Genomic DNA, 27,106 nt, shown 5'->3' on the forward strand with positions numbered 1-27,106 from the left:
GAGCTAGCACAAATTTCCGTACCAACCGGCCCCATTTCATATGCTGTACCCTTCCCTCTAGTGATCATAGCGCTTGATCCGTCGAATGATCTTTCCTCTCTTTCCGTTCGTCCAAATGTTCTAGCACCCTCATATGACTCCATCCAAGTTAACTTTTTATGGAAATAACAATAAGGAGTATTGAAATCATATATTTATGTATTGAATCCTTTCAAACTCCATGACGACATGAGATATAATTATTGCGAAATAACCGAACAATAAACAATGAATAAAGTCTTCGGAAATAGTGGCACTGCGCATTTCCTACTGCTAATAATTAAAAAACTGAACTGCTGTCCAGTTACGAGACGCACTGTAGGCACTGGATGGATGAAAGGAGACGCAGGATTCTCCCCGCAGTACCTGAGCTATTTACTCTATCGATCGCTCTCCCTGGTTTGATAGTATGTGTAACTAATAGCCAATCGTAGAAGATCTCTCATTCTGATACCATCAAAGCGAATGATAACGTGAGTATGCGATATCAATATGTTATGTACAAACAAGGCGGAGCCTTGTGCGCATCAGATTGATGTTATCTCCTTTCGTGGATGCTCTCTTGGTGTCAGAAATCCGAAAACGACCTGTTTCTGTAGGGTTCGCGCGGGATGTGTTCGAGTGAAATCGATGTTGAAAATGTCGATCAACGGAATGGGTTGGGTTGCGAGGAATTCAAATTCATTAGATTTTACTCGATAGTGTGCTGCCGTTCATGGTTGTTGACACACTGAATCTGTGCCCAATAGAGCAGGAACTCAAAAAACACACTCAAACGTGCGAATTGGTTCCGTTTTGAAGCCTGTACAACTTGTTGAAGATGTTGATTTCGGTTGATCATAGCAACCCGGTTTTTCCACACCGAACTACCGTGGGCATGTTGGTTGCTATGGTAGACGATTGTGACTGTTTGGTTTCTTCACAATCCTTCACTTGACACTGGAGATTCGTAAGGTGTCCTCAATTTAAGGTGCAAACGAACAAGGGGGTGTTGACCGCGGTCATCGACTGGACGACACCAACGATGGGCGATCGGAATCTGGAACTGCAAACCACACTCGTTCGCTACAACAACCCGGTGCTGGTGGTGAAGCATGTTGAAAAACGAGAACCAGCGAGTGATGCGGCTCCAGCGAAGGAACAAACAGGCCGTCCCGGGTCGGGAGGTGCCGTCGTAGTCGATAGTCCGCGCGAGACGGAAGAAATACTTAACTGTATCTTGCCACCGAAAACATGGGAAGAGGACGGACAACTGTGGACGCAAACCGTTTCCAGTACGCCAGCCACTCGTCAGGATGTGATCAATCTGCAGGAAATGTTGGACACACGTCTGCAGCAAACGCAGGCACGCGAAACGGGCATATGTCCGGTACGGCGGGAGCTCTACACACAGTGCTTCGATGAGCTAATCCGGCAGGTTACAATCAACTGTACCGAGCGGGGTCTATTGCTGTTGCGAGTGCGGGACGAAATCGCGATGTCACTCGAAGCGTACGAAACGTTGTACTGCAGTTCGGTGTCCTTCGGCATCCGCAAGGCGCTGCAGGCACAGGAAGGCAAGGAGAAGCTGCAGGAGCAGATACAGCAGGTGGAGCACGAGAAGGAACTGCTGCTGAACTCGATCAGCGATATGAAAATTAAGGCGGACCAGGCCGAACGTAGGAATGCAGAACTGCGTGCGTCCGAGGAGAAGAAACACTCGGAAGAGATTGCCTTCCTGAAGAAAACCAATGCTCAACTTAAGGTAAGCTCTCCTTGTGCTCCAATAGGAGGGGACAATTTACTAAACAGATTCAGATACACGATGTATACTGTTCTGTTTTATGAAAACGAACATATTTATTGACAATGCTTTGCCCTGGTTGTAACACACAATGTTTTCACAGGCCCAGCTGGAAGGAATTATTGCACCGAAGAAATAGAATACCCCGGAACGCTACACACTACAGCGCCGTGTAATAGTTTTTCACCAGCAACTCTGGGGACCACCAACAAACCAGACAGTGTTTACTTTTGAGCCCGATATATGTTATTATACTGTAGCTAAATTTTTGCGCCTATAACTAATACAACACACTTTAAAAAATCTTCCGACAAGATGAGTCACTTGCACGACACACCGCGGATACATTCGGGTTGGAAAGGAAATTCGGACCTTCTCTTAGCGTGTTCACTCGCGACAGGCCGGTTTGTTGTGTCGGTGCTTTGTTAGCACTTTTCGTTGATCTCCGGTACCACCTTGAACAGGTCGGCCACCAACCCGTAGTCAGCGACCTGGAAGATCGGTGCCTCGGGATCCTTGTTGATGGCAACGATCGTTTTCGAGTCCTTCATACCGGCCAGATGCTGGATGGCGCCGGAAATCCCGATAGCAACGTACAGCTCCGGTGCCACAATTTTGCCCGTCTGTCCAATCTGCAAATCGTTCGGCACGTATCCAGCATCCACGGCAGCACGGGAAGCACCCACCGCTGCGCCCCATTTGTCCGCCAGATCATACAGCATCTTGAAGTTGTCGCCCGATTTCATACCGCGTCCACCGGACACGATGATCTTCGCCGCAGTGAGCGAAGGACGGTCGGATTTGGTCAACTCTTGGCTGACGAATTCGGTCGTTTTGCTAGCAAAGTCTCCAGCCGGAGCTTTCTCTATTGCAGCCGCACTACCGGCCACTCCGGTCGGTTCGAAGTTAGTACCGCGCACCGTAATGACCTTCACTGGATCTTTCGATTTAACCGTCTGGATTGCATTGCCGGCGTAGATCGTGCGCACGAACGTATCGGCGGACTGTACACCGGTAATATCCGACACCGGGGATACATCCAGCTTGGCGGCGATACGTGGAAGGACAGCCTTACCGAAAGCCGTCGCTCCCGCTACGATATGTGTGAATTTGAACTGCTCCTGCGTGGCCAACACGAGCGGTGTTAGTGATTCCGCCAGCATACCCTTGTACGCGTCACCCTCCGCTACCAACACCTTCTTCACACCGTCCAACTTAGCGGCTGCCTCCGAAACGGGACCAACTTTTGTGCCAGCAACCAGTACGGTCACATCACCGCCAAGCTTCTTCGCCGCTGTCACCGCGTTGGCCGTGATTGGGTTGAGCGTCTCATTGTTGTGTTCGGCCACGACTAGCGTGCTCTGGAAGCGCCGAAAACCCTGCCGAAAACGAGGCGTGTTAGGCGCGTGTTTGCGAATTATATAATTAATTTCAATTGAAAGCGGGGGTCCATACGGTCTTCTGGCAGTGGCAAACAGCCGTTCGTTATCTCGCGTTATCATCAGATCAGAAGGTGAAGACGGACGCGATGCGGAACCTTGCTGATCGCGCAATGTTATGCAAAACGTACCTTCGGACTCTGCTTCGTTTCATTGCTTACCTGAACCGATGGGCGTGCGAGCGACGAAGAGCAGCGGGCAAACATTGTGCGCTATTACTTGCGGAACCTACCGAGAACCGTAATCAACAACAGAACAGACAAAATGGATCACATACGTTTCGGATGGGGAATTTATTAAATGGAATTGTTGTCAATTGACGTCGGTCAATTCCCAAGTACCGGATTTGCTCACCACCGTTTTGTGTTTGACAGCTGGTTCCATCTGGCTGTCAAACAAAGGTTCAAATGAAGGCGTGTTTACACTGGGCGCGACAAGTTTTGGGGCACGCTAAGAATCGTTGGAGTTTGTGTAGCTCACAGTTTCGTTTCCTAAGTTACTACAAAATAAAGAACGTTCGAAGAAGGTATCTAAATTCCTCATTTCCTTTGAGGTCTCCCCCTAGCACTCTGAATTCCAGGAGAGATGCAATCCCTGAAACCTTGCGAATTCAAGATTGTAATGATGGAAAATCCACCATGAAAATGTATCCGGACTTCTAAACTCCATATCTCCGGTTCCAGCTCTGATTCGGAATGCTCCGAAGTCAAATCCTGAATTGAATTAGAGGCAAACACGCTTCGATCGCTTTGTATTGGAGACGATCGAACTGACACTGTTTGTAGTGTGGAGACTTTAACGAATGGACAGCGATGAAAACGTTCACCACTTCAATTAATTCTACCAATATATTAAACGAAATGAACTCTTGGAACGTTCGCGTAAGCTTAAACTTAATCACTTTCTTTTCAGTGGACTGATACGCATACATCCGGTTTGTTAAAATATCATTTAATGTTTTCCATTCTCTTGTCCCTTCATTAACTTTATTATTGGTATTCACAATCGTTTCCCGCTTAATTTGGTTTGTTAGCTTACCCAACCGGACCCAACCACCTGTTGCCGGTGGCGGATTGGGATGGCGGAGAGAACAGTTAGAACAAAATGACGATCACTTTGTGTGAGTGAGTCTGAAACGAAACGTGTTGTTTGTGTGTGCGGATCCCTGTTTCCCTGGTCATAAACGTTACGAACATGGCCGTAATGGGGGTTGAGGTTTTTCTTTGTCGCAACCGGGCATTTACAAACTATGGGCCATACTACCACCATTCGGCGTGTTATCGTTATAGTTCTGGTATAAACCACTTGCCGCACCTGTTTCATTGATGCACACGTGCATATTCCTTACTTAATTTACAATATCCGTCATTTCATAAGCCTACCGTTTGTTTGTTTTACTATCCATACTATCCTCTCGTCGAGGTGGAAATCATTAATGTGTTTTTTGTTTTGTTTTAGTAAAGAGAGTAACAACAATTGCGCTATAGTGTTTTTAAATTTGTTCTTATCCAGTTCAACAAATTTGCGGACGTAATAATGATATTATAGGAAGTGGTGCGCGCGACGTCGACCATTAAAACGGAACAAAGCGTCAGATTAACACACAGCTCTACACTTATATTAGAATTAATTTAAAACATAAACACAGCTTTCCATTGCACAAAGGAGTGAACTCAAATGGAAAAACAAATTAAAGGCGACAAACCAAAAAAAAAAACAGTCCAGAGCTATACGGAGAGGTTTGTTTGCCAATAATACTACGGTACCGCTTTTGTACAGTTTGAATGATTAGTGTAAAAGCAGCAGGAAAGGAAAATGCGTACTCATCTAACACATAATTAGAGCTGGTCACACCACCTGTATGTACTCCTTGTTTCATGGAATGAGGAAAACAGATTAGAGAGGATTGCTTCCCACACACGTTCGCTTCTGGCCGTATCGTATCGTCACGTTGCACAGGGGGTCGATGCGGGGGAAAACGAAAATTTGAACAATAAGGGTAAACATAAACCAGCTCAAGGACTCTTTGCCTTCGGCCATTCGGTCACTCAGCATGACCAGCGCAGTACGAATGCATTAATTCTAGCCATAAGTCTATGGTCGTTCCATCTCTGCTCCGAATCTGTTCCATTGTACGATCCACTTACATTTCATCTATTCTATCATATTCACCTACTTTCCCTATAGTTCTCCCTATCAATCTGGCCCCCCTCCAACTCATCCTGCTCATCCTGCTGCTTTGTGACTTTACCCAGGCCCATCCTTCCACCCCACGAATTCCTACTAAATTAATCCCCCACTGTCCACATTTGTAGTCGATAATGTTTTGATTCACTAAGTGTATGTTGTTGTCTAAACGTCTACTACCACGTGCAGTTAATTAGTGTACGATTGGGTTGTTTGTTTTGTTTCATTTGAATAACTTGCCTACTAATTATTAAGTTCGCCCACCCACCAATCCTTCCTGTTCATTCATTATTGGCGCGCACGTACTCGTTCCCGGTTACTATCCTAAACGTTACATAAATTACACTAGACTCCCGGCTCATCGAGTGGAGCTGACCCTGACCGTACCTTTCTCCGACAGGGCATTGTCTTTTTTGTCTTCTTAAAAAGGATAAACAACGGCCAGCGGAAAGGTGTTGGCGCGCACATGTGTTCGAGAGAGTAGGTAATGCGTTTGAGTTGATGTTGGCGTTGCGTGCATGCACGACTAAACGATCGCGTAAAATTAGCCATCAGTGATAGGAGGAGAAACATTGAGAGCTAAGGAGGACTCGGGTTGAGACAGAGAAAGTGAGTGGGATATTTTGTAAGAGAGCTTTATACACCCATTGACACATGGATGGTGTCGTCTTCGTCGTCGTGCGATTCATGATCACCATTTTCTTCTTATCATCAACATCAGCTACTATTTCCTTCGTACTCCTTTCTCTCACTAGAGGTTGACTACTTGAACACGGATAGAAACACACGACGATGAGGATGAAGATCGTCCCAAACGAGTGAGTTGTTTCGCAACGGGAGTTCCCGTACGTTGTGGAATGCTTGAAATGAGTTGTTGGCGAGATATCTCCCCCATAGTCGACGGTATCCATCAGCTAAAGTCCGGGATCTCGCCCTACTTTGCGAACGTAAGATTGTACGTTTTGAGTTCCATCGGCTCGAGATAGATGTCGGTGAACGTGGTGATTCGTTCGCCCGGATGTAACCCCGTCAGTGACGTTGCCTGGATCGCTTCGATCCGTAACCGTCGGAAGAGTTGCAGTTCCCGCACCTCCGGCTGACGATGGTCGATCTCGTTGCCATCGCCACCGTCAATGATTGCGTTTTTGGATGGATTGCTGGTACTACTGCCAGCACTACCACCACCACCACCGCTACTACTGCTACCATTGCCGCAGAAGTGACCGATCATTTCGTCACCCCCTATTCGGCAGCTGTAACCTTGCCGTTGCAACACCAGCAGCGCAGAGCTGGACGGGAACAGTGGCAAGTTGCTCTCGGTGAGCGTGCGCAGATTGAGCATGTGCAGATCGCACGGGAACTGTACCCGCAGCAACCGCACCGCCCGGTTCAACTCCAACTGATTGCTTTCGTCGAACCGTTCGACGATGAACAAGTTGGCCGGATAGTTCAGCCCGTTTGCCAGCGCATTGGCAAAGATGCTGGGCAGCTGGTAGGGGTCGGCATTTGGCTTCTGTTCCTCGTTGGTGTTTGCAGCCGGTGGGTCCGGTTGGGCCGCCGTTGGTGTATCGATCGTTTCCAGCGTCAGCCAGAACCGGTGCCGCGTCAGACGGCTATCGATGACACCTTCGCCCATGCCACGATAATCGTCGTACAGTGTGCGTCGATCGAGCATTACCTCAAGCTGGCCCGGTTCTAAGCTTGCCGCACCCTGCGCATGCGTTGTCAGCAGCGTTAGACGCATACGATCGTCCTGGATAAACGCGCCGGAGGTGATGGGGAAATAGTTTCCTTCCACCCCAATTGCCGACACTTTCACCCGCTTCTGATACTGGAATCCGTTCAGGTCGGAGTAGAACTCCGGGTTTTCGCTCGCTCCATTCTCAATATCCGTAACGAACCGCATAAACAGTTCCGTCTCGCGGTTCTTTGGCGGTGCCTCGAAGTCGATATCGTTTTCGATGTAGATCGCACTGTCCAGCACACTGTTCGAGTTGTAGATGCGTACCGTGTGCGCCAGGAACGGTCCGTAAATGGCGGTCACATCGCTTGCCAGTGGACCGGACGTGATAAGAATGGTCAGATCACCGTACTGCTCCAGCACGTCCTTCTCGGAGTTGCGCTGCTCTGGATCGGTTTTGAAGAGATACGCACCCGAATGGAATTGAGCACTCTTGTACGCGGCAAACTTGATCGCACACTGGATCTGCTTGCCCATGTGCTTCTTCGTGACCGACTTCAGGAACCCGCTCTGCTCGTCGAACAGCAGACGCATCTTATAGTTCTCCAGCTGTATGTCACCCGGCTGTTTGCTGCGTACCTCGAACGCTTTCGTCTTCTCGTCCTGACACTCGGTACAGTACAGTGTGGCCATCTTGCCCTGGTAACCGTCCTCATCGTATGCGGCCGTGTACGTGGTCAGCGAAAGGGGCGCTAACCGTGCGACAAACATCACCTCGTACTCCTTGTCCGAGGGTACAATCTTGCGCGACGTGTACGACGTCTCCGTAATGTTCCACACCGGGTTGATCTGGATGTCGACGGTTTTGCCACCCGCGTCCAGTATCTTTACGCGTGGCGTCAGGGTACGTATCGTGACCACCTCAAGCCGTTCCTGGGCGAGCGCGTTGTACACGATAAAGTCCGTGCTGCGACCCTCCGTCACGATGATGGGCGTTTTGCGCGGCAACTTGCCGAAATTGTCCCGCTCCAGCTCGCCGATCAGGAAGCCGTGCTGCTGATCGAGCGGTTTCCGCTGTACCAGCAGCTCGATCGTCTTCTCCTGCAGCTTTACCGTGTCCTGTATGCTTTCGAACAGCCGCAGTGCATAGTCGCGCATTACGTTCGCTTTCGACGTGCCCGTGATGGCATCGTGGTGCTGAAACAGACCGAGATTACGCCGCGCCAGAATCATCTTTTCGTAGTTCTTTTCGTAAATTTTGAACGCATTCGAACTGCTGGTTTGGCGGGCTCGGTTGAACGCGATCGTAAACAAAATCTCCAGACTGCGCAGATTGTGCTCGAGCTCACGGCTTAGGATCTTGTAGTATGGACGTGTTGTGAAGTAGCCGGACCAGTACGCCGGTCGCCCCTCGTTGAAGATATCGGCATACACGAAGAAGTCACCCTTGAGTGTGGGGAATCGATCGTACCGTTCACGGATGGCATTGAAGTAATCGACCGGTGTGCCGAAGCTTATTTCCGCATTGTACTTCTGCCGATGCTCGTTGATGTAATCGATCAGCTTCTTGTAGTTGGTGTACTGCTGTTCCATTTCCTTCTCCTTGTTGTACCGGAAGTCATCTCCCACCGGGATGAGCGCCACATTGTGGGGGAACAGTGACGCCGTGCGAGAGTACTGTTCCATCAGCAGATCGGCCTTCGCCTCAATGTTTTCCGGTGTGATGAACTGTGCCTTGATCGAATATTCCGTGTATTCTCCGGGGATCTTACGGAAGTCAAAGTTCAGACAGATGAATGGATGCGGTCCGCACGAATGCTTGATCGAGTAGATGTCGAATGGCATGTTGTGCGTTAGCATCGTATGATCCCGTGCGCTGTTCGATAGACTCTTCCAATATGGCGCCCACAGGAAGTCACCGTACCGATGGCGGGCGAACCACTGCTTCCAGGCGTAATGGATCCGCTGTATGATCGTACCCTTGAAGCCGGATGCGGCCAGCAGATACGGCACGGTACTGCCGTGTCCAAACGGATCGATGCTCCAGCCCGTTTTGGGTGTAATGTTGAGGTTCGCCTTAACCCACTGGTGTCCTGCAAAGAGGTGAAAAATGTTAGTAGAAATGTTGAAACACCAAAAGCTTACGGCTTCCTACCTTCGATAAGTTGATCCACCATAGCGTACAGATGGGCATTGGCTTCATCCGTCATAACCCAACCTCCGGTCGTGATTTCCAACCGTCCCGATTGTACCAATTTCTTCAGTATCTGCAATTGAAGCGATGAGTTGCAGGAAAGTTAGCAGGAAATGTAAAGGTTCAACCGGTAATAAATGTGTTTTGGTGGAAAAACAGATTTCGAGAAGAAAACATCGATGCCATCCATTGATTTGGGTGAACTTTGAGTGAATAAATACGGGGAAGAGCGAACGTGGTAGGATTATGGTTGGCGTCCTCTGAAACGGACATTAGACGAAAATCATTTCGTCGAAAACCCACCATACATTGTATCGAGCGAAGCGAATTTAATAGCAAACATGTACGTGGAACGCCCAGAAGAGTGGTATTACATTTACAAGGAAAATACTATTACATCAAACCAAGGGAGCAAAGGTCGGATAAGGTTGGAATAATTAGATGGCCATAAATACAATTTTGTGGAAATTGGTTTAACGCTCGTTCGTTCTACGAAAAGACTCCGAGTTGAAGATTCGTTTGAACATTTAAAGTTAACTTTAAGCAACGTTCGTTGCATGCGGGAATGAGACAAGATGAAGCGATAGGGATGATTGCGAACGTAGAACGATAGTGATTATGATAGTGGTTAGGTTGGACTTGGTGCTCTTCTGTTAGCCTTATCTCTGCACTACTCTCATGTCTACAAAAATTGCACCATATAGTATGCTAAACGGTGTTTGCTTGTACCCCATGGAACCTTCACGTTCAGTAGGTCACAGATTGCGAACGCAGATTAACCGAAGCACATTAAACGCTATGCCTAAACGAAACAGCTGACGCAGTGCTCAGCAGAAAAAAAAACAGGGGAAGGGAACTCTTTCCACCTACCCGCTGTTTGGTCGGATGTGCCTGATCCCACCACAGCTGCAGGAAGCTAATTTCGCTCCAGATGAACGACATGTTGCTGTACTCGGGCATTTTGGTGACGGCCAGGTTGAGTATTTGGCGCGAATCGGACTGGAAGTAGTTGACGAACGTTTTCAACCAGCCGGGATCGTTGTGGGAATGGGGCACCACCACAATCTACGCGCACGAGTGTGTGTGTGTGAGGGAAGAAAAAAAGGAAAAAAATCATTAAATTGAAATGCTATGAAATATACATTCGTCAAGCATAAGCATATGTGTTTCGCTGCTTATCGAGGTGAAGAATGCATACATTATCACCTTCCAGCGAGACGCGGAACGCTGATTGCTTTTTATGTTTCGTTTCCTTACCTTAAGCGGTGGCCTTTTCGGGTCCTTTTGTAGCTTTTCATAGCGGGTTTCAAAATCCTTGTCCCAGTATTCCTTCGTTTTCATCCATTCGGGCTAGAGAGAAGGGAAGGAAAATGATGCAATGGTTAATTATTTGTAGAGCAAAGAGCCTGACTTTCGGATGTCTGCCTTGTGGAATTTCCTTTAACGAAATTTTAATATATTTAAATCAATCCTCTTGAGGAATATTGAAGTAGAGTTGTTCTCATAGTAAAAATGACAGTATTGCTTTAATTTTTTTAAAATATACTGTCTTTCTTATCATACATCCCACAACATTGTGTTCAAAACCACTCCATAAGCACTGTTACGCTTGAAATGTCCCCCCATGACAGCATCTTCCATGCAGGAGGTTAGACGTATCAGGTTGTTCGTATGAGACGAACCGCAAGCCGACCCGTTCGTTGACGAGCGTACGATTGCAAATAGGCAGCTAAACGGTCACAAAACGTTTAACCCATTTAACGATACGACCTGCCCCGCCACGACATTCACGCCACGACGAGGCGCATGATTTACCGATGTAATAACACTTGAACACTGGGCCGGCAATTAGCGAGGCAATCGAAATCGGGTGGGCTGCCTGCAAAGCAGCGGCACTACCCGATCGTACTGATTATTTAGATGCAGTGTAGCATATGCTGTGGCGGAAGACACCCGCCCAACATCCGGCCAAAGCTCATCTCGAATGGGATGTGAATTCGAGTGTGATGCACACTAAAATGTTCTCGTGTCGTGTAAATTAAACTACACATGAAAAAATGAAGCCATTACTTGCTTGCCAGCCTGGTCCTGGTCGCAGTCTCTTGTCAGTCATTCGATTCGCCTGATTTACATGCATTCACGGGGCCCATTTGTGTGGGTCAATTATCATCATCGTAATGTGGTAGAGGTGTACTACATTATGTTAAACGATGTTGTATGACATTCATAACTTAATGGAACTTGCAACATTGCAAGTGATTAATAATTTAAATGTACGACAATAAAACACGTTCTCCGGACACACAATTAGGGTTTGATTTATGAATCATAATTGTGATTGTTAAAATTGAAATTAAAAGAAATTTATTTTTCACATAAGCTCGTGCATGAAGTTGTAATATTTTACATACATAATTGGAAATAATTGGTAGCCTTTGCGTAGGTCTCGGCAAAGGATGTGGTGTGGTTTTGGCGTTTTTCAAAATTCCACCCGAGAATTATACACAATCGCACACACACACCACACCACAAACCAACTTCACTGGGTTATGGGAACGTTAGGACTCCTTTTTTCCGGCCAGAATCAAACCACAAAACCAACCCACTGGACTGCAGCAGTGCCAACACACAGTACAACGGCTACAACCATTGTGGTCGTGGAAGTTTGAAAACCGTTGCCGGCATCCGAGTAAGTCGAGTGCGCGAACTCGTCCGTTTATGGACCCTCACCGATGTGGTGCGTTGAACGCCAACGTGTCAGTACGGAGACCGGAGCTTTTCCACGGTCAACCGTGGATAAAAATCATCACTCCTGTCGGTCCTTTCTCCACCAAGCGGTGGCTCGGACGTTTGTTTTACAATGTCCGTAACGTTGCGGTCACTAGGGTGAGTGGGTCGGACTGTTCGACGAGAGCACTCCAAAAGTGTACCCTGACAGGGTGGACTGATACGTCGTGCATCATCTTCATCAATTATATTCATCTTAATGAATTCCTGCTACGTCAGCTGCTGCTGTCCTGATGTAGGACAAAGGAAACTTACATCGTTGCCGTTATCTTCAATTCGTTCGCTTATTAAAGCAATGTATGGGAAATACTTGTATACCCACTACTATCTGATATACAGCTATTAAATTGAGTTACAATTTTACACATCGACATGATTCCCTTTGTTGAAGTGCACACTGAATAATTAAATTCTTTTCTTGTCTATCTCTACCACAACCTACAACCTCATCGACTTCCTCGAAATTGGAGACCTATTTAAAGTCCTTATTGAAGAACATTTTCAGTCTTTCAATACTGTAGCTATTTTGTAAGGTAACTGCAGTTCTAGCCCTATTCTTGCATTGAGAACAATATTCCATAGTTTGTGGTTTACTATGGCCGATTAACCTGAGTGAAATACTGAAATGCATCTATCCAACCTTTTAAACAAACGGTGTAGTCAATCCATCGATTGATATTGTTGGGAGCTGTTCATGTATTGGGACAGAAATAATCGCTTTTCGATGTTCTTCACCCACTTCAGGCAATTCCTTGTTTGTCTTCATGACCTCAGACGGGTTTAAGTTGATTCTTGATAGTGAATTCATCCTAGCGCACCTAGCGGAAACTCGGCGAACTATGACGCTTTCATGACACTTTCTGTGTTTATTTTGCTTGTCAGCAAATCCATTTTTTGTAGCATTTATTCGTGCTATTGTTTCAAAGAAGCGCATATAAAAAGAACATTTTTAAAAACCTTAACTTTGAGTTGAATTTTATGAACCTTCAAAACGTACGTTAATGAGGATTCAAACTATCTAAAAACTCCCTGAAACCCTTCTGCTGACAGCTGGTTCGCAAGTGTTAGGATGGTTTTTCATCCTCCACGGTAGGCTTATCATGCAATCTGGATCTTGCACTGTACTTTGCCACCTAGTACCGGTAATCTCGCTGACTGCCATGTTTAACACAGAGACACTCAGTGGCAAAGACTGTAAAAAAAATCGTGCAAAACCTCCCTCCTCTAGATGACATCCTTAAAATGTACGATCTGTGCGCACACAATCTACCAGCCACCAGTCGGATGATGAGCGTCGGTATGATGTAGTTCCATACATATCTCATGCGACATTTCTTTATCCACGCGGGCCTGGGTCTGGGTGTGTGGGATGCTATGAATATTATGCGCATATATGAATATTTTCCTCACACTCGGCACACTCGAAACGCTTGCCTTTGCCGACCGACATTTGCATACAGAATTGGGTCTCGGAATGGCGGATGGTTGAATCGGCTGGGGGCGACGGGGGCGCACACATCCACCCAGCGATGATGAGCGTACTAATAAGAAATCGAAGTGATTAAAGGACAATCTCCAATCATCCACGGTTGGGTGGAGCAACTTTTGTAAAATGCAGACTCGGACTCGGAAACGGTGTCGGGGATCGGGCCGACTTACCTGGAAATCGAATTTCCCATACTCGTCCACGGTGGTGATGTCGGTCGATGCCTCCTCCAGCACGTTGCACTCATCCCATCGGCTACCGAAGCGCGGCAGTGGGCCAGCCTCTCCGCCACCGTCGTCTGCATCGGTTCCGCCACTGTCGTCGTCCGCATCGGCCGAGTCTCCTCGCACATTATCACCTACTCGATTGGCGATGCGCTGCTGCCGACCACCGGCGGCTGCAGGTCCTCCACCACCGCCACCGATCAGGTTGCTCCGCAGCCAGCTGTGCCACGAATGATTTGCATTCGGGCCCGTATGTTGTCCGTTGGAGCTGTGTGTGCGTGTGCGTGAGAAAGAACATAGTAAAGGATACCCGTGTTAGAACAATGCGCTGGCTAGTGTGAGAGTTATGGCGGGAACGGTTATTGTGGCCGTATTGTAAAACGGGGAACGGGGTTGGAAGAGAAAAAGGGAAATTGCTACCATGACCTCAGCTCGTCAGCCCCGTGTAGGGGTTTTTCTGCGGTAGAAATGCATCAGCAGCCAAGGGGGGGTCATGGGGGATGTTATTTCATTATTTGTCATGGTCATTTGTCGAAAAACCCCCCGGTACGTTCTCCACGATGGATGGGTGGAACCGAGATAGTACCCGAGATGCCAATATTCAAATTCATTCTCTCCGGCGTAATTATATGAGTGTGTGTCGTCTCTTTGGTAGACAAAAGCATTTGGCCAGAATGGCGAGTGAGCAAGTGAACGAACGAAGTAACTTCAAATGATTTGCATATTATTGGCATCACCGAAAGGGATGTACAACCCCACCCTGCATGTTCCGCAGTGAACGAAGTCACTTCCGAAAACTATTCATTGGTTGGATGGTTGAAGCATCCGAATTGCAGGGCTGGTGGTTCTATGCGAACGGTTCTCATCCGATCCGTTCCGGCAGAAGACCACAACAAGGACGGAACTCGTACCATTTTGCTATTCCACTGCTCCACTCCGCCCGGCGATGGCGTCGGAGAGGTCTCATCGTGTGGTCGTGTATGCTCTTTTGATTGTTGTCCGTTGTCACAAAGAGCTGCCCATTGCTGCCTACAAGCTTCCGGTTTAAAATTCATTCCACCACGTTCTGGTTGATTGTACGTTTCGGGCGTTCTGGTTGGTTTTCGACTGCGAGTTTTGAACCCTCCGCCCGAGCGATGGTTGAGGCCTATCCCATCGGGGGCCTATCTTTGTAACGGCAGACGGGGAGAGAGTGTGTGAGGTACGCCCGAAAGAAGCACCAAGTGTGAAGCACTTCAAAAACGTTGAAGTGCAATCGTTCTGTAAAATGAGGCACACATTTTCCTACGGTATGGCGAGTATGCGTGAAGTTTGGAGATGCCACTGGGAGGGCAATGCAATGAATTAATTTTCTAGTTTAACAATCATGTAGTAATTTAACTTTTAGAACATAGGGGAACTATGTGGGGCCGCTCGGCAGACACGGAGGACAATTGCATCGCTTTTGCTTGATGATCTTGCTAAAGTGCTGGGATGTTCGGAATTGTCAGTACCGGAGGTATTCCTATGTTCGAAGGGTTTATTAATCATGCAACCGTACCACCAAGTCGCACAATTGACATGAGAGAGCTATTCGCTAAAGTTATTCGCCAATGTACGCCGAGTCCCTCCACCCAAACGCACCGGGCGGTTCTCGCACTCCACAAGTTCCATGGCTCGGGAGATAAACTTACACCTTACCTTTACACCCGACCCGACTAGCTTTGAAGCCGAGTTTAATGTCGAAGGCCATCCTATTTCGTTCCGCTTTTTTGTGGAAGGTGTTATAACGTTCGGCGAAAATTCATGCTCGGGCAGCAGTCTGTTTCACCGTCGTTATTCGGCTCCATCAATCCTGTCAACCGTGCCGACGAGGATCCTCGAACGGATAAAAAAAGGGATGTGAGGATAACGAGCCATCCCTAAACTCGACAGCCAGTAAATAAGTAGCAAACAGCAACAAAATATAAAAAAGAAAATATTCCCCCAACAAACTTTCTTCCGGGGAAGGTTACAACAGCAAAAGACAGGAAAAAAGACAAGGAAAAATCAACAGAGTGGAGAAGAGAGAAGAAAAAACACATACATACGAAGGATTGATCCTTTTTTTTGCTGCTGTCCCCCCGTTCCCCGTTGGATAGTAATTTTTGATGACATTCCATAAAATTTCATAAACTTTCGCCCCTTTCCACCCCCCCCTTTTTCTGTGCTTTCTCTTTGGCCGGTGATGACTTTCGCTCAAACTTTCCTTTTGCTTAGTTCTGTGACCATGCGTGTGTGTGTGTCTTAATGGTTTTTTATATCCCGTTGTTGGGGAAGCTTGTGTGTGTGTTTGTGTGTCATTCAAGGCGAGCTTTTCTTGTTATGATTGTCGAATAAATGTTGATTCGTGGGCGAGATAAGGATTATTAGGATTTATTAGTAGCGACCGGTATTGTATGGAAGATAAATTGAGTTCTTTCTGCTGCTAGTTTGAGCAAAATGACTGCCAAAGCACTCAGCAAGCAAGTAAGTGATTGTGTGAAATAATAACGATTTGGACGTGAAATCCGATTTCCAGATCAAGCTTTTTTCAAGCGTTCCCAAGCACACACTGTCTGCAGAGTCGCAGAGTTTAATAATCGATGCGGGAGTTATTTTAAACGTGCTGTTTATAATCTCGAGTCCGTTGCTAAACATTGTTTATAAAAAAAAAGAGCAAAAGAAAAACGAAGGGCTACCTAGCGGATAGGCTGAAATAACAGTGAGAGTCGATGGGAGGAAAATGGTCAAATGGCCCCTCGACCGACCGACTTTTCCTACGTCCACAATTTGTCATTTGTTGACCGAGCGGGCAGGCCAAAAGAATGGCCAACCGAAGAAAGAGAATAACGTTTTGCCTTGCAGCGTGTTGCCGTGGCTGTAAACTGTACCAACCGGTCCTTTGCCGTACCGACGCAGACAAGCTTTCTTTATTCGAAATTTTATTATGAGCGTTTAATGATGCGAAAATATATGGATCGGCTCACATCGTCAGAGGGAAAAAATGGATCGTTCCACCCTGGCATGGCGGGTTGTGTATGGCTGCGGGCTTTGTTGGTACAGGGAATAGGGGAGGGGGTGTCGAAGGACATTCGATATATTCGGTAGCGAAACATCAGGAGAAAGCTTTGGTTCATTCAATGGCTTTTGTTTTTGTTTCGCTGTTTGTGCCTGCCGGCCTACTGACTGCCCCACTACTGTTGTTTGTGAATTTTATGACCATTGCTGCTGCCACACTCCACGATGCAATTCCGTGGAACTGTTTTCAGCCGAGCACGCGACCGTTATGAATGGGCATTTTGTTTTTAGCTCTCGCGTTTCGAATAATTGTGTGGGCAGAGGGAAGGTAAGAGGACGCGTCGAGGGGTGTCCAAAGGATGAAATGGAAATAAACAAGAAACTGGACAAGATAGAGCAACGGTTTGGGGATGAACAAGTTGCCTGTGGCACACGTGGAACCGCGTGGTAAAAGGAGAGATACTCGCGCCTGATGACGTACGGTCGATGTCAGGCGTAACAATAAACGGTAGGCTCCCTTTTTGCCCGTAGGCGTTGGAAGGGAATTTGGGATTCGTAACAAGCTAGCTCCCTATCTCTCTCACTTCTTCCCGTGCACATGGGAAAGTTCCCCGTCCTGGTTCACATCCCATTTGACGCGCGCTGTGTGCCCGAATACCGCGTGGTACGCTTATATTTATTGTTGAATGATTTTTCCGATTGAACGAGAATTGGTAAATTGTGAATTTTCAATATCTTGCTGTGGAAGGGACGGGAAATAAAGTGCCGAAAGTGCCTTCACGCGGTTCGAGGCAACCCGACAGCAAGGAGTGCGAGAAATGTGCGCTGTAAACGGCCCATTTGAGAGTCACAAACAAACGGCCCGTGCAGGCGTGTACAATGGGACTTTACTGTATTTTGTCCGTTTCCTCAATTGCATTTTTCCGCCCAGTTGCTCCCAAACCGCGTATTGTAGCAAGCCACACATTTTATATGTATTCCGGCTTCATCAAACATCAAGCAACAACCAGGCGTCTCCATCCGCACCACGACTGACGTTTGGATGTGTTATGTGTGTTTATGTATGTGTGTTCAGCACTTGGTGCACTAGCGCGTTTATAAAATGTCATTCCGGGTTCCCTTTATGGCCACCTGGCCCTGTCAATTGGTGCAAAATTTTGCTCGTTCGTCGAACGCGCCGTGGTTGTGTAAATGTGTGTCGGAAGTGCCCGGTCGACACATTGCGTGAATGTGACAGTGTGAGCGATGGCAATAAAAGGCTAAATTGTCGAAACGATTTTCGACACGATGGTCTCCCCGGCAACGAGAGATGTAGCACAGTGGGAAAGAGGTGGGAAATCCTCGAAGGAACGATTTAGACAAAACGTCCTTTGGTGATGTGCGGCTGTCTACATCATGACACTGACACGCGAATGAATGTACGATTGAGGTGATGACGGATTTTGCATCTTAGCTGGTGACAGCAATAATCTTATGTTTGGGATTTTTTTAAGTAAATAAAATTGTACTAAACTAAAAATAATGTAAAACTTTTTGCTTTCATATTGGTTTCGTTTGTCCAACCTTTTCACGTCCGAACCAATGTGTTATGGATAGCGTCCTAATTGACCTCGATTCTGGTTGTCAGGTTGGGGCCATCATATCAACCCCGCTTAACTTATTTAACCACACCGGACCAGACGCAGACAGTGGTACAGTCAAGCAAACGGCAACCAAGCTTGATGTCATTAAACCAGCTACATTAGATGAATGCCCATGCGAAGGAACGAATTCGCACGTGAGTGCGCTCCGGACACCGGACACAAAGCAGACCCCTGCGATGTGGTCACAGTGGAGAAAATAGCGCACTAATCAAATATACCACTGATATAAACAGTGGTACTGGGGTCGGAAGTCACGGAACGGCAATCCGCACGGAACGAAGCGAGATCACCCGCCCGCCCTAATCCAATTGCTTCCTAATAAACCGAACGCAGAGATGTGACTGGGCTCCGCAACGGGGGAATTGAGAATTTGTATGTGTGGAGGGATTCTTTTTTGTGTGTGTGTGTCCGCTCCCCATATCCTTCCAAATTCTTCACCCAACTCGGCGGTGGTGGAGTTCCGTGTTTGCCTTTCAGTCCATTAGTGTTCTGGGTGATGTGCGGATGATCACGAGTCCGTGCAGTACGAATCCTTGCGACCGATTCCGGTACGGTATCGTTCGGCGAACTGGTATGGGTATTTTTTTGTGTTCCACTGCCGCACAGGGCATCCAGGGAACAATTGTGTTGCCAAAGTACGGGTGCGAAGAGCGATTGGAGCGTACTTTCTTCCAGGAATTTCTCCCGCGTCGAATGAATTCCCCAGTACAATTGTTTCCGCTCGCACGGCACGGCAATTCCCCGAGGATGGATTACGCAGCTTAGGTCATACATTCCGCGATGGAGTCCGATCGTCTGGCACGCCGCTGATGATGGTGACGATGGTACCGGATAAGTTTACCGGGCTCCGAATCGAAGTCCCGATAGTCTTCCCGATTGATGGCACGGTCTCTGAACGGTATGAATAGAAATAAAGGTACCATAGACGATGGCTGCTAAACGCCATTGCCCGTCACCATCCCATCACCGTCTAATCGAGGGCCGGGGGGCCCTGTGCCACACAATAGCCGGTCATTTGCTACGCTATCGGAAGCGAAGATTTGAGATGGAAGAAAAATGCGATTTGACGGGCGTACTGCATTGACTAGCTCTTCACAACATCCTGTGGGGCGATCGTATCTCCGCTTTTTAAAAAATGACCTTCCCACAGCAAGGCGATAGTTAGTTAAGGTGGGGTTTAGCAGGTCGTAAAAAAAAACATCCTGCACGAACAGTGTGTGGGTGAACATAACCCAATTTGTACGACAATGCAGATCCATTCCCTCCAGTGGCACGGTGCAGTTTTCCGAGTAGCATCACTTAGGAAAGCCACCATCATCATCACGCAGACGACACAAAGTGTGCCGATGACAGACGGCCGTCCGCTTCAGCGAAAAACTCTCAACACGTGATTGTGTGCAATGCGAGAACGGCGAATGGTGTCTGCTTTCTTCCCGCTTCCGGCAGGGTGAAAGATTTCCCAACAAAACCTGGAACTGGGCGAAGAGCGACAGAGGGGTTTGCCTAGATTCCGAACCGTTCGTTCCGGGGGCTGTTGGCAAGTGGATGTTGTGCGGTGGTGACAAAAAAGGGCTGCTTTCAATTGAATTTGATGCCCGGTATATTGTACCGCACCGTGCTACGCTCGTTGGCGATGAGTGTCTGCGTTGACAAATGCATTACCGTGCAAAGGATTACGGATGTGTGTGCGTTTTTGTTATCTTCTTTAGTACGATAACAAATTACTGTGAAAATGGTTTTGGAAACTAGAACAGCTCATAATACGGAATCTAAAGTTTGTCCCACCACAGCATGAAGCTTAAGTGTTGTTTACCTGTTTGACGTTACATGTTTCGGATGACTTGATTTGTCATATCCAATGGCTGCTTGAATCACTCATAATTTAATGAAAAAAATCTTGCTTATGAGCTCATGGTATATAACCCCTAGTTGATTCCTCCATATAGAGACTACTAGCTTCTTCCAGCGAATATATCCAACTATATAGCGAAAATCCACTATACTTCTTTTTATATTATTAATTATACTGTTTAACAAATTATTGTTTTAGCCCTATATATTGGACATAAGTCTTTAAATGGATTATTTTACTGAGCATTAGTTATCAGGTACCTAACCTTTGTTTTATGCCTGAGACGTTCGTTGTCTTGTAAGTTGAAATCTCCAGCTCTAATGGAGCCCTGTTCATGCTAAAAATGCAATAACCATAGATGATTATAAAACTTTTTATCAGGAATAGAAAGAAGACTTTACTCGTGTACTGATACCTGAACAGGACTTTAATTTATTTTTAATTGGATGATTGAAATGTATCCACGCCTGGAGACTTTGGTAAAGTTATCCTACACCTGATACGCCACGCATTGAATTAATAGTGGCAACTTTTAAATTAACCTCAACCTGTACATTATTCAAACATACCCAAAACCGGGGGTTTTCAACGCATCCCAAAGCTTCCCCCGGAACACAAAAACATACGTACTCGTGCGTACGACAGTGCGCACGGTACAGGTTGATGGCTGATCCAAACTTTGCTTGACCGAGCATTCACATTTGGTACACCGCAAATGAAGAAACGTTGTTCGTTGTCACCGGTAAGGAAGTCATCGTGTTCTCGCTCTCGATGGCTTAGCATAACATTTCCCAGCAAGCCAAACCACTGCCGATGCCTGGATACGACCAGGGACGACGGATGACAAACTTACCGGTCTGAGCATGGCATTGCCAAAGGATTATGGTTCCGTGTTTCTGTTGGCACATCGTTCGATGATGGTGTACACCACAGCACATACCCATACCCATACCCGTACCGTACCGGGAATTGAATCGGATCGAATCTGCATAATCCAGTGTAGCTAACGGATGAGTTCCTTCCCGTGACATTCGGACATGCGGTGCAGTGTCGTTCTGCTGCAGACCAGGGTCTGGTGCAGTTCATTTTCAATCAGTAATTACATTACTACATGTCATGTCGACACAGTGCCACCGCCACAGCCAGAGAAATGTTTTCAGCCTGCGGCAACGGTGAAGCCAAGCGTTAGTAAATTTCGGTAATCGACAACCAAACCATTCGCTTTCGTCCTTGTTGTACTGATATGGTGCAAAAATGAAAAATAAAAAATTAAACTCCTCCAGATGTGCTGACCAGAAAACATCAAAGCACCGAGCTGGTCCAGTCGGCAGCAAAGTCACGGAACTTGGAAAAAGTAGAGCTGTCCACGCCTTTGCTTGGCGATGTACGGTTGACTCGTTTCGCAAGCACACTTTATCTGCTAACCCGAACAAAAAGTTTCCTCACAAACAAACAATCCCGAATGCCGCCGACCCTTTCCGTGCTGCCATTTTGCGCGTCATGGTGGTGATCAGTTTTCTTTAGCTTTGCGTTCTTGCGTTTCGAACTCTTTGCGGGGCAACTCTTTCGCCGAAAAAGTTCACCCGGCGAGAGACGATCCCTAAGTTTCACGTGAAAAGTGAAATGTGCTTTAGAGCAGAGCGCGAAGGATGCCCTCGAGGCGAAAAGGCGTCACAAAAAGGCCAAACGGCAAGGGCTAAGGGTTGTTCTTCGATACGCGCAAAAAGCCAACTCCGAGATCTGGCGTATCGGGCGCAAAAAGGTAATTAAAATCAGAATAAACTACAACATCGAGGATGTTTCATTGCTTTCAAGTGACAGGAAGCGTGTAACGACGAGATGGAATTCTAATTTCAAATTGTACACCGGAAGAATAAATTATTGCTCGGGTACATGGAGGAGCGAAATGTTGGAACTTAGAATAAACACCCGAAGCACCCACCGGGAGGCATTTAGTTAAGGCAAACTGTGAACAAAACGAACGTAAAAAATCCTTTAAACATCTTAATGTTAGGGAAGTACAGACTCCGCCGCTCGTGGTTCGATTGATGCACCAATAAATTTAGCTTAACTTTGAAGCATTCTTCAGGCGAGCCGGCGAACAACATCTCGGCATTCCTTCCGGTCATTTGTTGCCCGTAATTGCCTATCAAACAATTTATTTATTTTTGCTTTACGAACCAAACCTTACCAAACCAGCAACGCAGGACCGCGCGCTGTTGGGACGGGAACGAAATGAGATTCCCGTCTGAAAGATGCAGCACTCACTCGCACTAACTTTGCTTCGGCCGCCAATAGTCGAAGTGCTTGGCAGAAGGAAGAAAGTTTGCTTACTTCGAGTGGAAACCAATCGAAAGCCAACCAACCATAACGGCCGAACATCGTGTTCTTTGTGATTTTTTTTTGCTTTCGTTGTGCCAACTGATGCAACAACTTTGTTAGGCCAAACGGATTGAAATGGAAGGGCACACGGTAGAAAAACACGGTTTCCATGCCTTCTCGGGTAAAAGGGGGATGTTGTTTCCCGAAGTCCCGAGGAAAAAAACGGTCTGTGCATGTGTGGAATTGAGCGGGGGAGCTTATGGGCAAATGGCTAATAATTCAATTCGGAATACTTTATGCAGTCGGCGACATCACTCAGCCACAAATTGAGGCACAGCGCTTTAGGGACATTGTTGAAGTTGGTGAGTGTTTTCTAAAAAAATTAGAAATTCCTTCTCTCTTCGAAGCATTACCGGTAACGTTTCCGTTGAACTTGTTGACACGGGAATGGATAGGAAATCTCCAAAAAGATAACATCCAGATTGTGATCAGAGCAGTCAAAGATTGGATTAAGGATCAATTCGACGAAGACAAAATACTCGTTTGCTGAAGGCTCTGACGGTGGAAGTAGAATATCACTTGTCGGTGACGATCTCGATACAGCTCACTTCAGAGTAACTGAAGTAGCAAAATATGGAGGAGTATTGTTGCGGGAAACCCTGCTCTTGTCAAACTTACATAGTCATATGATAGCATAGCCTACTAATATGATCCAGAAGAGCCCAAGTAACATATATCTCGCTGTGACATGTTTGACAGTTCTCAGCGAAACAGTACTGCGGACTATGTTTGGCAACTCTGGAGCGATCATAGGACCCTATGCTCGCCTATGTTGGATTACTGCTTACACAGTCGTGCTATCTATATTCGAATGCATTACAAAATTCTAGCAACACGAAAATAGCTTTTGAATATTTCAATCCAAAATCCTCACCATAGAGGGCGAAAATTGGAGCTATTCGATATGCAAATTGTTCAGAAGCGTTCGGAAGCACTGGAGATACTTTAACCCTTGTTGAAGACGTAGAAAAGTACTGAGAATCGTTTTACAAGCTAATGTTTATATTTTTCAATGTTGCGACTTACACCTTGACGTAATGACACATTCCACGCCGCTGGAAGTGTTACAATTGGAATGCGAAATGTGTATAGCACATGTATCTCTTTCCAGCTGGATGCGGAACGCCTATAAAAATACAGTTTACTACAACCTGTGCAATGCGGTTCCGGGGAGCGAAGGTTGCTGCCTGCCAGTATCGATTAGTGCATTAGTCACACACACACCCACATACACGTGTCCCATACGGTACGGCAGTTGCATTTTCCGACCCGGAACCAGGTCCGGTAGCATTTTCTCACATTAAGCACCACTGGTGAAGAATATATACGTTGCCCACGCATTGACATGGACACATTGTACTTAACTGTACGTAACTATTGGCTGGCGGCATCATGCGGAACGGGTTGTGTGTGTGTGTGTGTGTATGTGTGTATTGAAGCGTGCAGGGATATTTATGCTCACTTATATCTCGCTTTATGTGATTTTTTATTGCCTTCAGATAAAGGCATGCTTTCGCACCGTTTGCCACACATTACGGTTCTAAGCAGGGGCACAGGGGAGGTGTGTAAAGCGTCGGAGGACTATGGTGAAACACTGCCTTGAGCATTACCGGCCGCGGGAGGGAAGGGCAAGAGGATAATGTATGGTTTGCCATCGCACCGACACTTGCTGGCTTTTTTGCCCTCTGCACGGATTCATCCTACCCCCGTATCCTGCCCCCTTAGAACTCTAGATCTAGCTGACTTCCGATTCTACCGATCGATCCAATGTTATGAGGCGGTAAAAGTATACCGTATTGCCCCGTACAACAGCCGGGAACGGAATGCTGAAAGTAGACACACTTTGCGAGCCGAAAAATATGACATTAGCAATCGCGCAAACCCGATGGGAGCTCTCTCGAGCTGGTCGCTCCGTCAGCAAAAGCATGCCGGAAGACAGGAAGGAAGCTCTACCTTAATGTAGGTTACCACACATTTTGCCCAACCGGGTGCTTGGCGCGCCAGTTAATGGCCCAAAGACTGGTGGCACCAGCAAAGGCGGGCGAGAGTTATGGGTAAAGTTCAGTGTGCCAATGTGACAATTTAGTCGTGCGATTGTTTTTGTTTCTCCTCTTCGTCACCACCTCAACACTGACGTCCATTAATGAGCGTACATTTAATAATTGTTCTTGCTGGAGCGATAGCAAACAATTTCCATGAAAAGCAGAATGCCGCATTTTGTTAAGTGCGTGTGGTTAATTTTAAGTGATTTATTTGTGTTTTTTGTTTGCTTTTTGGGAAGCTGTATTGTGTTTTGGTTGTATCTTAAAGCGGAAGAGGAAGGACATTTTTTTGTTGAAGGAACACATTGAAGTTCTAGTTGGTGCAATGTGCCTTAGAAAGTAAGCATAATGAACCGTTGTCCCTCTGCAAGCTTATCGACCTATGAATCTTTTGTTTAAGTTTTCAAATTGTTTGTTGAAAATGTCGCTTTTGGGCTAACAATCTACTTACTTATAGCCTTAAGTTGACAGATTTAAATGATAGTCAATTGACGATTCACTGTGTTAAACTCTGAACACTTAAGCTTGAGACTGTAGAATAAGTCCTAGCCATAACGGTGATTAAATATAATTCTGGCTAACTATTTGTTCTGTAAAAGAAAATTATAACTTTTCAAAAATTATTGAATCTTTCTTCAAGAGCTCTGCCATTACTGGCCTTTTTTTAAAATTGATTCACACGTAGCTGGATAGTGATTCCTGCGTACGGAGGATTGGTCCGGATGGGGTTTTTGTAGCGGTCTTGTCTTGAGCGGAGGAATCGTTGTCACTATCAAGAATCTTTGAGGATTCTTAAATCTTCCATTCCAGATATTAAGGGATTCGGAAATCTTTAGTTTTTCATTAATCTTCAGACAGTCAACTCATGACTGTCTGGAAGGCCAATTATTAAAAAAAGGGTAATTCTTTTTCAAGTTTAAAACAAGATGTTTTACATCATAAAAACTGCGCCTTATAATTTTCAACAAAAAGCCCAATGTTGCAACATAAACTTCCTTTAAATTGTTGACTGTTCTGAGCCCAAGTTTTATTCCCAATTTTTAGTAATACCATCACTTGCAGCTCTTCACAACTTGAGCAAACTGGCACGGAAAGCATTGCGTCAAATTCTACCCGAGATTTATCGATAAATGTCTACCTTATTGTCACACATACCGCCGTCCGGAAAATCGCACAGCCAAGCACGAAACATTTTGTCGTCAAATTGCTAACGACAGTGGATGGAGCGCCCAGCGCTAGTTCCAGGGCTCCTGCCCGGTTCCGGTTTTAATGACACGATATCTCGACATGGTAATATACCATTCGAATGACCCGACGGTATTAGTTTTACTGCCCGCATTATGTATCACCCAAAAGCATGCCAACGTAAATGTGTTGAGGCACCCGACACTAAACTAAACGGCCCGCCCCGGCTACGGAACGACGGTATCGGATCGTTACCCCGCGTCCCGATACAAGGGCCCAAATAAACTCTTCAACTGTTCACAAAACGCAAAATCAATTCCAAAAAGTCGTACAATCTCGACTTAAGCACGAGCAGCCATAATCCCAAATTGGCTCTCATAACTCCCCCGCCCCGCCAGTGTGCCGTGCGCGGTGGTGGAGGGAATCGGGTCCCAAAACCCATGCTTGGAAGTTGAACGGAAATCGTCAGCAAGTGGACGAGTCCTCCAATAAAACATAAAACTTTGCCGTGGGTTGGGTGCTCTCGTGTGGTGCAGCATGAAGCCTCGCGCAATCGTTGGATCGATTTTGGCACGCAGCAAGTGGCGGTGGTGGATTCGGAGATGATCGTCGTATAATAATCCATTTCAGGGGGGCCTTCGGGGACGGGGATGGCCGAAAAATTCGTACCAGCTGCCGGTGGCAAACGGCGTGTAACGCGTTCGCTTGCTGCCACGGGAAAAAGGATTCGCGGGTTTATCTTCCGGAAATGAGCCCCTGCCGAGTGGTTGGCGAAGCCGTTGCGATATAAATTTGGACCAGACGAAGGATGATGAACAACATGCTACCCAAAAGGGTGGTTGATGGAGGACAAGCGAACCACCAACAGCAAAGAAAAGAAAGGATCGTGTCTACGTGTCTCGTGGTTTGTTGTTTGTTGTGTGTTTGCAGCAACATAAATCGCTCTGCACCACATGACTTACCGTTTCTGGTGGGCTGCACCGACTGGCACAGCGCCGGATGCGTCCTTGCCGTCCATCCCGGTCGGGGCAGACGGGCCGGATCCAGCCGGCGACGGTTGCCCCATGGAGATGTAGTAAAGGCAGAGCAGGATCGTCACGAACGCAGACAGCAGACCGATACATCGGGGCGATCCGCGTCGAAACAGCTTCATCGTCATATTGG

General features: G+C 46.8%; 3 protein-coding genes across 4 annotated transcripts; 1 reads left to right on the forward strand and 2 right to left on the reverse strand.

Moving 5' to 3' along the window:
* The first annotated feature begins 1,063 nt into the window (after positions 1 to 1,063).
* On the forward strand, positions 1,064 to 1,961 carry LOC128309842 (putative inner dynein arm light chain, axonemal). Its single transcript, XM_053046325.1, has 2 exons — positions 1,064 to 1,783; positions 1,926 to 1,961. The coding sequence occupies exons 1-2, from the start codon at positions 1,064 to 1,066 to the stop codon at positions 1,959 to 1,961; spliced, it is 756 nt and encodes a 251-aa protein (XP_052902285.1).
* LOC128309841 (electron transfer flavoprotein subunit alpha, mitochondrial) lies at positions 1,829 to 3,576 on the reverse strand. Of its 2 annotated transcripts, none has more exons than XM_053046324.1 (2): positions 3,429 to 3,576; positions 1,829 to 3,201 (listed from the first exon to the last, which is right to left on the reverse strand). In XM_053046324.1, the coding sequence occupies exons 1-2, from the start codon at positions 3,465 to 3,467 to the stop codon at positions 2,248 to 2,250; spliced, it is 993 nt and encodes a 330-aa protein (XP_052902284.1). In that variant the 5' UTR covers positions 3,468 to 3,576; the 3' UTR covers positions 1,829 to 2,247. The 2 variants fall into 2 exon arrangements, with proteins under 2 accessions (XP_052902284.1, XP_052902283.1); XM_053046323.1 differs by having other exon boundaries at positions 1,830 to 3,201; positions 3,423 to 3,574.
* A 649-nt stretch (positions 3,577 to 4,225) lies between these two features.
* LOC128297345 (alpha-mannosidase 2) lies at positions 4,226 to 27,106 on the reverse strand. The gene is made up of 6 exons (XM_053032971.1): positions 26,905 to 27,106; positions 13,770 to 14,088; positions 10,581 to 10,673; positions 10,194 to 10,388; positions 9,285 to 9,396; positions 4,226 to 9,222 (listed from the first exon to the last, which is right to left on the reverse strand). Exons 1-6 carry the CDS (start codon positions 27,099 to 27,101, stop codon positions 6,383 to 6,385), a joined length of 3,756 nt encoding a protein of 1,251 aa, XP_052888931.1. The 5' UTR covers positions 27,102 to 27,106; the 3' UTR covers positions 4,226 to 6,382.

The sequence above is a fragment of the Anopheles moucheti genome, chromosome 2, assembly GCF_943734755.1.
Source record: "Anopheles moucheti chromosome 2, idAnoMoucSN_F20_07, whole genome shotgun sequence".
Classification (NCBI taxonomy): Eukaryota; Metazoa; Arthropoda; class Insecta; order Diptera; family Culicidae; genus Anopheles; species Anopheles moucheti.

Excerpts from the sequence above, each read along its gene's own strand:
- LOC128297345 (XM_053032971.1), bottom strand. The coding sequence starts at position 27,101 with ATGACGATGAAGCTGTTTCGACGCGGATCGCCCCGATGTATCGGTCTG. Across the intron at positions 14,089-26,904 it reads GGTGCAGCCCACCAGAAACG|CTCCAACGGACAACATACGG; the intron begins GTAAGTCATGTG and ends ACGCACACACAG. Across the intron at positions 10,674-13,769 it reads ATGGGAAATTCGATTTCCAG|CCCGAATGGATGAAAACGAA; the intron begins GTAAGTCGGCCC and ends CCTTCTCTCTAG.
- LOC128309841 (XM_053046323.1), bottom strand. The coding sequence starts at position 3,467 with ATGTTTGCCCGCTGCTCTTCGTCGCTCGCACGCCCATCGGTTCAG. Across the intron at positions 3,202-3,422 it reads TCGCACGCCCATCGGTTCAG|GGTTTTCGGCGCTTCCAGAG; the intron begins GTAAGCAATGAA and ends CGTTTTCGGCAG.
- LOC128309842 (XM_053046325.1), top strand. The coding sequence starts at position 1,064 with ATGGGCGATCGGAATCTGGAACTGCAAACCACACTCGTTCGCTACAAC. Across the intron at positions 1,784-1,925 it reads AAACCAATGCTCAACTTAAG|GCCCAGCTGGAAGGAATTAT; the intron begins GTAAGCTCTCCT and ends ATGTTTTCACAG.